General features: G+C 46.2%; 1 protein-coding gene across 1 annotated transcript in view; it reads right to left on the bottom strand.

The window, feature by feature from the left end:
* LOC122923231 (von Willebrand factor A domain-containing protein 3A-like) overlaps positions 1-12,201 on the bottom strand; it is a 135,490-nt gene that overhangs the window by 27,217 nt on the left and 96,072 nt on the right. The window contains exons 28-30 of the mRNA XM_044273992.1: positions 11,589-11,733; positions 9,552-9,696; positions 6,886-7,031 (exon numbers count right to left, since the gene is read on the bottom strand). Of these exons, the coding sequence (XP_044129927.1) occupies positions 6,886-7,031; positions 9,552-9,696; positions 11,589-11,733 (436 nt within the window). The remainder of the gene's footprint in view (positions 1-6,885; positions 7,032-9,551; positions 9,697-11,588; positions 11,734-12,201) is intronic.

The raw sequence follows: 12,201 nt of genomic DNA, 5'->3' as shown, positions 1-12,201 counted from the left end.
GTCTTGTGGTGCGCCAGCACAAGCTGCGACCAAGTGCATTTAACCCTCAATGGTGTGGTTGTTTTTTGGCTAAAGCCTACATCAGGGTGAAGCTGTCACACCAAGTGCATTTAACCAGCAATAGTCTGTTCATTTTTTGGCCATATACAAAATCAGGGGCAAGCTGCGCCTGTCACCAAGTGCATTTAACCCTCAATGGTGTGGTTGTTTTTTGGCTAAAGCCTACATCAGGGTGAAGCTGTCACACCAAGTGCATTTAACCAGCAATAGTCTGTTCATTTTTTGGCCATATACAAAATCAGGGGCAAGCTGCGCCTGTCACCAAGTGCATTTAACCCTCAATGGTGTGGTTGTTTTTTGGCTAAAGCCTACATCAGGGTGAAGCTGTCACACCAAGTGCATTTAACCAGCAATAGTCTGTTCATTTTTTGGCCATATACAAAATCAGGGGCAAGCTGCGCCTGTCACCAAGTGCATTTAACCCTCAATGGTGTGGTTGTTTTTTGGCTAAAGCCTACATCAGGGTGAAGCTGTCACACCAAGTGCATTTAACCAGCAATAGTCTGTTCATTTTTTGGCCATATACAAAATCAGGGGCAAGCTGCGCCTGTCACCAAGTGCATTTAACCCTCAATGGTGTGGTTGTTTTCTGGCTAAAGCCTACATCAGGGTGAAGCTGTCACACCAAGTGCATTTAACCAGCAATAGTCTGTTTATTTTTTGGCCATATACTACATCAGGGGCAAGCTGCGCCCGTCACCAAGTGCATTTAACCCTCAGTAGTGTGGTTGGTCAAGCTGTGACACCAAGTGCATTTAACCAGCAATAGTCTGTTCATTTTTTGGCCATATACTACATCAGGGGCAAGCTGCGCCCGTCACCAAGTGCATTTAACCAGCAATAGTGTGGTTATTTTTTGGCCATATCCCAGTCTAATTCTGTCACTAAATCCATACCGGTCACCCAGCGCCTAAATACTAGGCCTCAAATTTATATCCCGCTAAATCTCTCGTTACCGCTGTCCTGTTGTAGCTGGGAAAGTTATTTAGTGTCCGTCAAAGCACATTTTTTGTTCTGGGTTGAAGTACAATTCCCAATTTAGCAATTTCATAATTTAGTGGTTTCTGCTATATCAGAGCTATTTGAAATCTATCCCTAAAAGGGTATATAATATTCAAGGTGCACATTGGGTCATTCAGAATAACTTCACACACACCCGCTACTGTGTATTTCCAAGTCTAATTCTGTCACTAAACCCATACCTGTCACCCAGCGCCTAAATACTAGGCCTCAAATTTATATCCTGCTAAATCTCTCGTTACCGCTGTCCTGTTGTAGCTGGGAAAGTTATTTAGTGTCCGTCAAAGCACATTTTTTGTTCTGGGTTGAAGTACAATTCCCAATTTAGCAATTTCATAATTTAGTGGTTTCTGCTATATCAGAGCTATTTGAAATCTATCCCTAAAAGGGTATATAATATTCAAGGTGCACATAGGGTCATTCAGAATAACTTCACACACACCCGCTACTGTGTATTTCCAAGTCTAATTCTGTCACTAAACCCATACCTGTCACCCAGCGCCTAAATACTAGGCCTCAAATTTATATCCTGCTAAATCTCTCGTTACCGCTGTACTGTTGTTGCTGGGCAAGATATTTAGTGTCCGTCAAAGCACATTTTTTGTTCTGGGTTGAAATACAATTCCCAATTTAGCAATTTCATAATTTAGTGGTTCCTGCTATATCAGAGCTATTTGAAATCTATCCCTAAAAGGGTATATAATATTGAAGGTGCACATAGGGTCATTCAGAATAACTTCACACACACGCTTCTGTGCATTTCCAAGTCTAATTCTGTCACTAAATCCATACCGGTCACCCAGCGCCTAAATACTAGGCCTCAAATTTATATCCCGCTGAATTTGAATACAATACATTGGGCCAAATAATATATTTGTTGTTGTGGTGAACCATAACAATGAGAAAAACATCTAGTAAGGGACGCGGACGTGGACATGGTCGTGGTGGTGTTAGTGGACCCTCTGGTGCTGGGAGAGGACGTGGCCGTTCTGCCACATCCACACGTCCTAGTGTACCAACTACCTCAGGTCCCAGTAGCCGCCAGAATTTACAGCGATATATGGTGGGGCCCAATGCCGTTCTAAGGATGGTAAGGCCTGAGCAGGTACAGGCATTAGTCAATTGGGTGGCCGACAGTGGATCCAGCACGTTCACATTATCTCCCACCCAGTCTTCTGCAGAAAGCGCACAGATGGCGCCTGAAAACCAACCCCATCAGTCTGTCACATCACCCCCATGCATACCAGGGAAACTGTCTCAGCCTCAAGTTATGCAGCAGTCTCTTATGCTGTTTGAAGACTCCGCTGGCAGGGTTTCCCAAGGGCATCCACCTAGCCCTTCCCCAGCGGTGAAAGACATAGAATGCACTGACGCACAACCACTTATGTTTCCTGATGATGAGGACATGGGAATACCACCTCAGCATGTCTCTGATGATGACGAAACACAGGTGCCAACTGCTGCGTCTTTCTGCAGTGTGCAGACTGAACAGGAGGTCAGGGATCAAGACTGGGTGGAAGACGATGCAGGGGACGATGAGGTCCTAGACCCCACATGGAATGAAGGTCGTGCCACTGACTTTCACAGTTCGGAGGAAGAGGCAGTGGTGAGACCGAGCCAACAGCGTAGCAAAAGAGGGAGCAGTGGGCAAAAGCAGAACACCCGCCGCCAAGAGACTCCGCCTGCTACTGACCGCCGCCATCTGGGACCGAGCACCCCAAAGGCAGCTTCAAGGAGTTCCCTGGCATGGCACTTCTTCAAACAATGTGCTGACGACAAGACCCGAGTGGTTTGCACGCTGTGCCATCAGAGCCTGAAGCGAGGCATTAACGTTCTGAACCTGAGCACAACCTGCATGACCAGGCACCTGCATGCAAAGCATGAACTGCAGTGGAGTAAACACCTTAAAACCAAGGAAGTCACTCAGGCTCCCCCTGCTACCTCTTCTGCTGCTGCCGCCTCGGCCTATTCTGCTGCTGCCGCCTCGGCCTCTTCCTCCGCCTCTGGAGGAACGTTGGCACCTGCCGCCCAGCAAACAGGGGATGTACCACCAACACCACCACCACCACCTCCGTCACCAAGCGTCTCAACCATGTCACACGCCAGCGTTCAGCTCTCCATCTCACAAACATTTGATAGAAAGCGTAAATTCCCACCTAGCCACCCTCGATCCCTGGCCCTGAATGCCAGCATTTCTAAACTACTGGCCTATGAAATGCTGTCATTTAGGCTGGTGGACACAGACAGCTTCAAACAGCTCATGTCGCTTGCTGTCCCACAGTATGTTGTTCCCAGCCGGCACTACTTCTCCAAGAGAGCCGTGCCTTCCCTGCACAACCAAGTATCCGATAAAATCAAGTGTGCACTGCGCAACGCCATCTGTAGCAAGGTCCACCTAACCACAGATACGTGGACCAGTAAGCACGGCCAGGGACGCTATATCTCCCTAACTGCACACTGGGTAAATGTAGTGGCAGCTGGGCCCCAGGCGGAGAGCTGTTTGGCGCACGTCCTTCCGCCGCCAAGGATCGCAGGGCAACATTCTTTGCCTCCTGTTGCCACCTCCTCCTTCTCGGCTTCCTCCTCCTCTTCTTCCACCTGCTCATCCAGTCAGCCACACACCTTCACCACCAACTTCAGCACAGCCCGGGGTAAACGTCAGCAGGCCATTCTGAAACTCATATGTTTGGGGGACAGGCCCCACACCGCACAGGAGTTGTGGCGGGGTATTGAACAACAGACCGACGAGTGGTTGCTGCCGGTGAGCCTCAAGCCCGGCCTGGTGGTGTGTGATAATGGGCGAAATCTCGTTGCAGCTCTGGGACTAGCCAATTTGACGCACATCCCTTGCTTGGCGCATGTGCTGAATTTGGTGGTGCAGAAGTTCATTCACAACTACCCCGACATGTCAGAGCTGCTGCATAAAGTGCGGGCCGTCTGTTCGCGCTTCCGGCGTTCACATCCTGCCGCTGCTCGCCTGTCTGCGCTACAGCGTAACTTCGGCCTTCCCGCTCACCGCCTCATATGCGACGTGCCCACCAGGTGGAACTCCACCTTGCACATGCTGGACAGACTGTGCGAGCAGCAGCAGGCCATAGTGGAGTTTCAGCTGCAGCACGCACGGGTCAGTCGCACTACAGAACAGCACCACTTCACCACCAATGACTGGGCCTCCATGCGAGACCTGTGTGCCCTGTTGCGCTGTTTCGAGTACTCCACCAACATGGCCAGTGGCGATGACACCGTTATCAGCGTTACAATACCACTTCTATGTCTCCTTGAGAAAACACTTAGGGCGATGATGGAAGAGGAGGTGGCCCAGGAGGAGGAGGAGGAGGAGGAAGAGGGGTCATTTTTAGCACTTTCAGGCCAGTCTCTTCGAAGTGACTCAGAGGGAGGTTTTTGGCAACAGCAGAGGCCAGGTACAAATGTGGCCAGCCAGGGCCCACTACTGGAGGACGAGGAGGACGAGGATGAGGAGGAGGTGGAGGAGGATGAGGATGAAGCATGGTCACAGCGGGGTGGCACCCAACGCAGCTCGGGTCCATCACTGGTGCGTGGCTGGGGGGAAAGGCAGGACGATGACGATACGCCTCCCACAGAGGACAGCTTGTCCTTACCCCTGGGCAGCCTGGCACACATGAGCGACTACATGCTGCAGTGCCTGCGCAACGACAGCAGAGTTGCCCACATTTTAACCTGTGCGGACTACTGGGTTGCCACCCTGCTGGATCCACGCTACAAAGACAATGTGCCCACCTTACTTCCTGCACTGGAGCGTGATAGGAAGATGCGCGAGTACAAGCGCACGTTGGTAGACGCGCTACTGAGAGCATTCCCAAATGTCACAGGGGAACAAGTGGAAGCCCAAGGCCAAGGCAGAGGAGGAGCAAGAGGTCGCCAAGGCAGCTGTGTCACGGCCAGCTCCTCTGAGGGCAGGGTTAGCATGGCAGAGATGTGGAAAACTTTTGTCAACACGCCACAGCTAACTGCACCACCACCTGATACGCAACGTGTTAGCAGGAGGCAACATTTCACTAACATGGTGGAACAGTACGTGTGCACACCCCTCCACGTACTGACTGATGGTTCGGCCCCATTCAACTTCTGGGTCTCTAAATTGTCCACGTGGCCAGAGCTAGCCTTTTATGCCTTGGAGGTGCTGGCCTGCCCGGCAGCCAGCGTTTTGTCTGAACGTGTATTCAGCACGGCAGGGGGCGTCATTACAGACAAACGCAGCCGCCTGTCTACAGCCAATGTGGACAAGCTGACGTTCATAAAAATGAACCAGGCATGGATCCCACAGGACCTGTCCGTCCCTTGTCCAGATTAGACATTAACTACCTCCCCATAACCATATATTATTGGACTCCAGGGCACTTCCTCATTCAATCCTATTTTTATTTTCATTTTACCATTATATTGCAAGGCTACCCAAAGTTGAATGAACCTCTCCTCTGCCTGTGTGCTAGGCCTAAATATATGCCAATGGATTGTTGCAGTGGTGGCTGACGTGAAGCCTCATTCTCTGCTATGACATGCAGACTGATTCTCTGGTGACATGAAGCCAGATTGTCTGTTACGGGACCTCTCTCCTCTGCCTGGGTGCTGGGCCTGAATTTATGACAATGGACTGTTGCAGTGGTGGCTGACGTGAAGCCTGATTCTCTGCTATGACATGCAGACTGATTCTCTGCTGACATGAAGCCAGATCCTCTGTTACGGGACCTCTCTCCTCTGCCTGGGTGCTGGGCCTAAATTTATGAAAATGGACTGTTGCAGTGGTGGGTGACGTGAAGCCTCATTCTCTGCTATGACATGCAGACTGATTCTCTGCTGACATGAAGCCAGATTGTCTGTTACGGGACCTCTCTCCTCTGCCTGGGTGCTGGGCCTAAATATCTGACAATGGACTGTTGCATTGGTGGCTGACGTGAAGCCTGATTCTCTGCTATGATATGAAGACTGATTCTCTGCTGACATGAAGCCAGATTGTCTGTTACGGGACCTCTCTCCTCTGCCTGGGTGCTGGGCCTAAATTTATGAAAATGGACTCTTACAGTGGTGGGTGACGTGAAGCCTGATTCTCTGCTATGACATGAAGACTGATTCTCTGCTGACATGAAGCCAGATTGTCTGTTACGGGACCTCTCTCCTCTGCCTGGGTGCCGGGGCCTAAATATCTGAGAATGGACTGTTCCAGTGGTGGGTGACGGGAAGCCAGATTCTCTGCTATGGAACCTCTCTCCAATTGATTTTGGTTAATTTTTATTTATTTAATTTTTATTTTAATTAATTTCCCTATCCACATTTGTTTGCAGGGGATTTACCTACATGTTGCTGCCTTTTGCAGCCCTCTAGCCCTTTCCTGGGCTGTTTTACAGCCGTTTTAGTGCCAAAAAGTTCGGGTCCCCATTGACTTCAATGGGGTTCGGGTTCGGGACGAAGTTCGGATCGGGTTCGGATCCCGAACCCGAACATTTCCGGGATGTTCGGCCGAACTTCTCGAACCCGAACATCCAGGTGTTCGCTCAACTCTAATTGTTATATTTTAATAGTATGGGCATTTTCAAACGCAGCGATGTCCATGATGTTTATTTTTTTATTGGTTAATTATTTTTATTTTAGGGAAAGGGGTAATTATATGTTTTTATTTATAGAAGTGATTTATCCTGTGTGTCAGCAACTTCCTTTGTATGTGTCTTGGGAGACAATAATATTTTATAATATATCCTCTGCCTCTCTGAGGCAACATACACATTGTCGCTGATTTGTGTAATAAATCTATTATTTATGGACACATACCTTTCTGAAGTATTGAAAGAAACAGTGTGCACTTTAATATTGTGAGACTTTAAAAGATGTTCTGCCAGCAAGAGGTTATAGGTAACGTCTGGTTTCCCGTCTGTCAGGAGGTAGACGCTTTGTACATCTGGATAAGCAAAACCTTTCTGAAAGAGGAAATCCAATTAGTTTTTGAATCCTGTGTAAATGTAATTTTGTTTCAGTATTAACTAGTGCACAAAGGAATTCTCTGCCAAGTTACCATCATTTGTGCTTTGTAGAATGAAATTATCTTTTTCCAGGTCACTTACAAAGTTTTGATTACCTAGAGTCAAGCATGATAAATCCATACAGCTAAATATAATATTTAATTATAATTTTTTTTTTTTGCATAAGTGCAAAAAGAAAGACTGTCAAAGGCCATGTACATCTTTGAATGCGATTTTTGTTTATGATTGCATTTTACAAATTTTTGGCTAAAAATCCTATTTTCAATTGGCCTTTATTCAAAATATTGAGCCGTTCTGTCACAAAGGGTTAACTCTTTTTCTAACTGGGTGACCAATACTTTTACTTTGTGTCGGTCATCTAATAAACCTTATCTCTAAACTACTAAGAGATCATAAACACTTATTTAAGCCACATTCTTATCATTAAGATAAGAACTGAGCTGTAATGATTGTTTATAATGTCAGGGAGCAGAGATAAGGAGCCTGTCAGCTCCTGCTCTGACGGAAAAGACAGAAAATCCAAAGGGTGCTACTAGAGCATCTCAGCTCTGTACAGAAATAAAGGTTCCATATTTTTAATAAAGACCAATTGGAAAAAAAAATTCTAGCTTAAAATACACTGAACAAAAATATAAACGCAACCCTTTCGGTTTTGCTCCCATTTTGCATGAGCTGAACTCAAAGATCTGAAACATTTTCTACATACACAAAAGACCCATTAGTCTCAAATCTTGTTCACAAATCTGTCTAAATCTGTGTTATTGAGCACTTTTCCTTTGCCGAGATAATCCATCCCACCTCACAGGTGTGGCATATCAAGGTGCTGATTAGACAGCATGAATATTGCATAGGTGTGCCTTAGACTGCCCACAATAAAAGAACACTCTGAAATGTGCACAGTTTTGCCTTACTGAGGGGGCGGTGGGGTTCAGAAAACCAGTCAGTATCTGGTGTGGCCACCATTTGCCTCACGCAGCGCAACACATCTCTGTTGCATAGAGTTAATAAGGTTGTGGATTGTGGCCTGTGGAATTTTGGTCTACTCCTCTTCAATAGCTGTGCGAAGTTGCAGAATATTGGCAGGAACTGGAACACGCTGTCGTATACGCCGAACCAGAGCATCCTAAACATGCTCAATGGGTGACATGTCCGGTGAGTATGCTGGCCATGCAAGAATTGAGATGTTTTTAGCTTCCAGGAATTGTGTACAGATCCTTGCAATATGGGGTGGTACATTATCATGCTGCAACATGAGGTGATGGTCGTGGATGAACGGCACAACAATGGGCCTCAGGATCTCGTCACGGTATCTCTGTGTATTCAAAATGCCATCAATAAAATGCACCTGTGTTCGTTGTTCATAACATACACCTGCCCATAACCCCACCGCCACCATGGCCACTCAATCCATGAGGATTGAGGGCGCACTGCACCACTAATTACTTTAATATATGGGTGGAGGGGGGTGGGGGCGCACTGCACCACCAATCTTTTTAATACTGGGGAGGGAGCACTGCACCACTAATGATAATTAATGTTTAATACAGGAGGCGGGTGTGTCGACGGCAGAATCACATACCCGTCACCCTGCCTCTGACAGGGAGCTGCGATCAGCGGCACCTGAGGGGTTAACTGTAGCTGATCGCAACTTCCTGTCATATAGGCTGGGCACCGCCTCCTCCCGTCTCTCCTCATTGGCAGCGCAGCACGGGGGAGGGGGGAGTGACTTCTTTTCCCCTGTGCGCTGAGGGAACATGTTCTGTGATAGTGCGCTAGATGCATTATCGGCAAGGTTAGATGCCGATGACTTTGAAAATCAAGAATATCGTCCGATAATAGGTCGATCCCTAATTCATTGCACAGGCAACAGCTCTGGTAGACATTCCTGCAGTCAGCATGCCAATTGCACGCTCCCTCAAACGTTGCAACATCTGTGGCATTGTGCTGTGTGATCAAACTACACATTTCAGAGTGGCCTTTCATTGTGGCACGCCTGTGCAATATTCATGCTGTCTAATCAGCATCTGGATATGCCACACCTGTGAGGTGGGATGGATTATCTCAGCAAAGGAGAAGTGCTCATTAACACAGATTTAGACAGATTTGTGAACAATTTTTGAGAGTAATTGTGTAGATCCATTACAGGGGGCTAAACTGTCAGAAGGTCCATGGCTTTCAAATAAAAAAAACTGTAGCAGAGACCACTGCGGTTTTTGCTGCTGAATAAATCTTGCCTTTGCAAAATCCATCATGTGAACTTTCCCTTGTAATGATTTTGATGAATTTGCTACAGTGCAATGTATATCCTCCTTTTCCTGGCACCAGCAATAAATTTACACATGTGCTCCTGCTTTCGGAAGGGATGGGGGCACAGACAAGATGACTGTATCTATGTTACATAGTCTTAAAACATAATAAAGGGCAAAATGATAATGCGAAAGGTTATATTTCACCAACCTCCAAAGCATGAAGAATACAGGTGTTTCCCCGGGGCTGTAGCCTGGAAAGCCATTGCACTGCATCTTGGCAAGCTTCATCAGAGGCCTCCACCAAGCACTCCTGCCATGCCTCAATGTTTTCAGCAAAGCTGATCATATTGAACCTAATCAAATCAGGGGTAAAATAAAATAAAATACAACAAAACAATGATGTATAGGAAAAAAACACCATAGAAAATGCAGTGCAATAGTATCGGTCTCTGTGCAGATATGACAAGTTGTTAATACACTTCCATGCCAATGTTCTGCACAAACCGCTACACCGAAGAGAGTCAGAAGGATCAGGCCTGTTGGCTACAACAAATTTGCTGTTTGCAGATAATATAAATGTGTTTACAATGAAGTGAACGGTGGGGTGAAAAAGCGCATTTAGACAGATTGGAAAACATATTTACCTAGCAGCAATTTCAGTTTGCTTGTTAATACTTAACTTCAGTGTGCACAAGTGGAAAGTTGAAGTCCCATACATGCATACATAATGGTTATTTTCATCTATGAAGAGCAATAAATGTATCAAACTGCAATGCAATGTGTGATGAAAGCCATAAAGGAGTGAAGTGAAATGGCCCTATCCTGTAGCCCAATGCATTAGAAGGCACTACTTACCAAATGCATTCATTTAGTGGAAGTGCCTCCTTCCGTAATGCTTGTTGTGAGTGGATACGGCCACCACTACAATGTAGAAGAAGTGGTTGTGCTTGTACATGGTTGCTGGTGGGGATCCCGGGAGCATGCATATTCATGCACACCAGCTCCAGTGCCATCCACCTTGCTCCAGCAACTCAGGTTTCAGTAGTACAGCTCCAGTAAGTAGCCCTGGAGCTGTTGGACTGAGATAGCACCGATGCGGTTAATAAAATGACTTCATTAGCTGCGTCAGGTAAGGCCGGGTTCTGCCAGAAGGACTGAAAAATTAACAAAAAATGGATCCTGTATTTTAAGCATCCATTATGCTCAGATATGGACATTTTGCATCTGTTTCAGCCAATGTTTTTTTTTTCGTCTAAAATAACGGATCTCAGAATGTGTATAAACAGATGCTTAAAATACAGGATCCATTGTTTGTTTATTTTTCTGTTCTTTTGACGGATCAGAAGAATGAAAAACTAAACGGTAAACCCGGCCAAACACGCACACGCACAAAGAAGCAGCTCAATGACATAACGAAAGTGGAATTTTCTTGTGCGTTCAGTTTGAAGACAGGGACCCATCAGCAGAAGAGGCAGCAAGTGCCGAACTACAGACCAGCGGCAGCAATGAACAGGCAAGATGAAACAACCCCAATTAAAGAGGTCCTGTCGATTTATTTTTTTGAAAGGCTCATTATGGTGTAAAATAATAAGATAAAAATTCATAGTCAACTTATAGATTCCCATTCTATTGCTTCCCGTTCCTCACCAGTCCCTACTTCTTGGTTCCTCTGTGACTGCTCAGTCAATCACTGGTCGCAATGGAGACCAGGGCCACCAGGTAAGTTTTACTACCCATAGGGTTACTGCAACACCAGAGCTGAACAGGAACTTTACAAAAAAAAAGCCAGAGCATTACAAAGTTTTGATTGCAGTTATCTAGCTTCCCATAAAAGTCATTGGGGGTCATTTTGCAACTTTGTTAGTCGTAAAAAAAAGTTACAAGTCCCTTTTTTGACAGGACATGCGACAATAATTAGTCGCATGGCTGGTTTTATGGCATGTTTGATAGCTGGGAGGGACGGAGGGGTGTTGGGGGCTGGGAACAGGGGCCTGAGTAATTTTTTTATGCTAGTCGCACGGACTGCCTTAGATGCACCTAATTTATGATGAGACTCATGCCTCGTCATAAAATTAGCCGAATCTTACTTCCGCGTAGGGGGGAATCCACAGTAAGACTAGCGTAAAAAGCTTAGTAAATGAGTGAAAAATGTAACATTTCTGCAATAAATTGGCCATGCAAAGGCCTGCAAAATATGACTAATAATTGGATGCAATAACATTCATTATGCTGATTAATCACCTACCAAATATTTCTTGGCTTTAGTTGTTCCCACAGTAGTGATATTAACCCCTTCTGTAGTTCTGCCAAAAAGGGAGCCATGGAACTGGATGCATCAATAAGTATACACACTTTGTTCTCCAATATACTGCCAAACAGTCGACGACTCCCTGGAAGGTGAAGCAAACGCTGGTTACTAAAATGGGACTAAAAAAGGATTCTTAAAGGGAACCTGTCATCAACTTTTTTGCTGATCTCACTGAGGGCAGCATAAAATAGTGACAGAAATGCTGATCTCAGCGATGTGTCTCTCATGAGCTAAAAGTAAGTGGTTGCTGAGAACCAGCATCATAATCATTGCAGCCCAGGCCTTGAAAAGAGTCACGGCCACCTGAGAAGAGTCCTGGTTATTCATAATCTCCGGCTCTCTCACCCATCTGGTGATGATTGGCAGTTCTCTCCTAGGGAGAAATGGAGAAAACTAGGTAGAAGCCTGTCAGTCATCAGCAGGAGATTAGGAATAACCATGACTCTTCTCAGGAGGCCGTGACTCTTTTCCAGGCCCAGTCTGCAATAATTGTGATGTTGGTTCTCAACAACCACTTGCAAATTATAAATGACAGACCGCTGAAATCATC

The sequence above is a fragment of the Bufo gargarizans genome, unplaced genomic scaffold, assembly GCF_014858855.1.
Source record: "Bufo gargarizans isolate SCDJY-AF-19 unplaced genomic scaffold, ASM1485885v1 original_scaffold_1381_pilon, whole genome shotgun sequence".
NCBI lineage: Eukaryota > Metazoa > Chordata > Amphibia > Anura > Bufonidae > Bufo > Bufo gargarizans.
This window is presented reverse-complemented; position numbering and strand designations above follow the sequence as displayed.